The sequence below is a fragment of the Vespula pensylvanica genome, chromosome 13 (genome assembly GCF_014466175.1).
Source record: "Vespula pensylvanica isolate Volc-1 chromosome 13, ASM1446617v1, whole genome shotgun sequence".
NCBI lineage: Eukaryota > Metazoa > Arthropoda > Insecta > Hymenoptera > Vespidae > Vespula > Vespula pensylvanica.
This window is the reverse complement of record NC_057697.1, coordinates 3576057-3578835: the sequence shown is the minus strand read 5'-3', so window position 1 is coordinate 3578835 and position 2779 is coordinate 3576057. Positions and strand designations below refer to the sequence as shown.

Genomic DNA, 2779 nt, shown 5'->3' with positions numbered 1-2779 from the left:
AGTCCCTCGTAGAAGATCGATATCTGTATATTTACATAAAAGTCAGACATGTGAAGTGGATGAAATTTGAATAAAAATTGTGTACATTTACGTTTACTAAATTCAGTTTATTTAATACGAGTTAGTACATTTTCGTTTTGTTAGAAAAAAAGGTATGCTTTGTTCGATCAACGAAGATGAAGCTAATGAATACTATAATATGCCATTGCAAAGGAGAATGCTTTATGCATAATCTAAAATAAAAAATTTTATGATAGCATAATTTATGAAACATCGGAAATTTGTTCCTACTTACCCCAACGAAAAGTTCATGGGACGACACAAACATACTTCCCAATGAGAGGACGCATGGTTTCGAACTTCTCAATATCATTAATACCAGCAATTTTTGGGTTCTTATAGAAATCATATAAAACGGAATTTGACACCTGCGAAAAAGTATTTCATTTAATAAAAGCAAAACAAAATTATATGTTACTCGATTTAAAATTTAGTTTTCTATTCAATATTGAGTTTCACATCAGCCATAGTAGAAAGAAGGGAAAAGAAATATTTTGTAGTATCAAAAGGAATCTTACAATTCTGTGTACGCTTGGATGCAATGATTCACAAGCTTCTGTCCAAGATACATAAGAATATATGTAATAATTACAGAGCTGAATATGTATATGCTACATTCTATTAATTCCCATATATTTTTCAAAATTATTGACAATCGAAACATCTACAACCAAATATTTTTCATATAGTAGGAGATTTCATTAAGAAAATATTGCTTTAATTTATTCCAGTCGATGTAAACAAGCATGCAATTTTGCTAGATACGTTAAACCTGCATAAACTAACTTGAGTAATTTATAAACCAATTTCGAATTTCGTAAAATTAATTAAAAAAAAAAAAAAAAAAAAAAGAAAAAAAAAAACCATGCTTTATATCTTCGTTGATCGAAATATTTAAAACTATTGTACGTACAAGATATTATAAAGACTGTCTTTTTCGTTTAACATGCATTCTCTTTTAAATAATTTTCAAGTGCAACAGTTTCATCTAAAAACTCCTTCAATACCAGTGTTAAGCAAAATAAAGGTGAAAACGAAATAAAATTTTAAGAATGCAGAGGTAATTAAAAATTATTTAAGCTTATACATAAAATAATCGTATCCACGCAAAAAATAAACTACATTCTATATTTACGTGTTGTACTTATTCGAAAGGAATTACTTACATACAGGAAATTTAAGACAAAGAGAAGCACCCCAATGAATATCATAAATAAATAAATACTCTCCGAAAGACGATTAAGCAAATCAACAAATCTTAAACAAAAACAAAACAATGCGTTTATACGTATTAATAAAAAAAAAAGATTTTTTTATTAAAATTGTTAACCTAATCATTGAATAAATCATCAAATAGATCACAAAAATAATTGATCGGGACATACATCGTGACTTTTTTATAATGTTCTATTATGTCAATTATCCAACCAAATTCGTCCCAAATTGTTTTATCACACTTAAACTTTTGATTTAATTTTTGGTAATCCCGAAAAGGTTGACCAATTTTCAATCTATAAGAAATACGTTTTAAAACATCGTTTAAGCATATTACGATACTTATGATAAAAAAGAAACCTTTGTGAGAAAATCGCATACCTTATAATGCTTAATTGACAACACGCGTGATGCACTAATACCAAATACAATGAAAAACATGTACTCCCTAGGATTACTGAGATATACATTCCTACAATTTGATAAATGAGTAAGGTGTAATATAATATCCCTGGATTGGAAATATTATTAATGGGAATGGGTAAAGTCAAGTTAACATTCTCTGAAGTACCAATGTGATACAAGAAAACATTTAAAATACAGGGAGTTACTGTTGCAATAAAATAGATGTTGAAAAAACCTAAAATCAAAAAGAAATGTATATATAACTCTAATGTTACGTCTACGGATTTCTCAATTTTTTGTAGTTTCACATGCTCACCCGTAACTATATAAGCATACATTTTACCCCCTTTATTGTATTTATGCATAATTTCAAATTCATCTTTACCGGACATCAGAGCGTAATCGAGCTTAAGTTGAGAAAAAATTTGTTTGATCTGAAAATTTAATACACTTTCTACGTTTCTAAATGTTTCCTTTATTAGGAACAACGAAGCTAATACAACAAATATGACACGAACATTTACGAAACTAAAGTATACAGTAGTGTATATCCATAAAATAGATAAAGCAGCTAACATTTTCTGTAACACTTTGATCGTCGATTCCAGAGTGACGTCTGACATGGCGAGCTGATAAAACTAAAGTCAAAAAAAAAAACGCTTAAAAGATTTCATTGTTGTTACTCTTTGCGTTCTTTTAAAAATAGACAACACTTTCATTTCATTTTATAGCGAAAGTTTCATTCACATGCAGATCGAATGTATAAAAATAACGGAATATAAAAGATAAATAGATCGAAGGATTTTATTCGCACAACGTACTATAATTTTCAGATCAGTCATTACTACTTGAAAATTATTGAAAAAAAAAAAAAAAAAAAAAAAAAAAAAAAAAAAAAAATAGTCCACGATAAGAGAATAATGATTAAAATAATCTTAATGAGTAGAATCATATATAAATTAGAAAGAAATACATTTACTTGATGTGCAATCGTTGGAAATACGTAAGCAATAATTGTACACACTTGAAACAGGAGATCGTTCGGACATTGATAAGGTCGCAAACCCATAGTATATTGGAAAAATTTATTCGAAAAAAG

The 2779-nt window shown here is 27.9% G+C and overlaps 1 protein-coding gene across 1 annotated transcript; it reads right to left on the bottom strand.

The window, feature by feature from the left end:
• Window positions 1-6: 6 nt before the first annotated feature.
• On the bottom strand, window positions 7-2704 carry LOC122633829. The gene is made up of 7 exons (XM_043822228.1): window positions 2660-2704; window positions 1997-2318; window positions 1446-1915; window positions 1227-1317; window positions 579-724; window positions 296-428; window positions 7-233 (listed from the first exon to the last, which is right to left on the bottom strand). Exons 3-7 carry the CDS (start codon window positions 1652-1654, stop codon window positions 183-185), a joined length of 630 nt encoding a protein of 209 aa, XP_043678163.1. The 5' UTR covers window positions 1655-1915; window positions 1997-2318; window positions 2660-2704; the 3' UTR covers window positions 7-182.
• Between the last annotated feature and the right edge of the window lie 75 nt (window positions 2705-2779).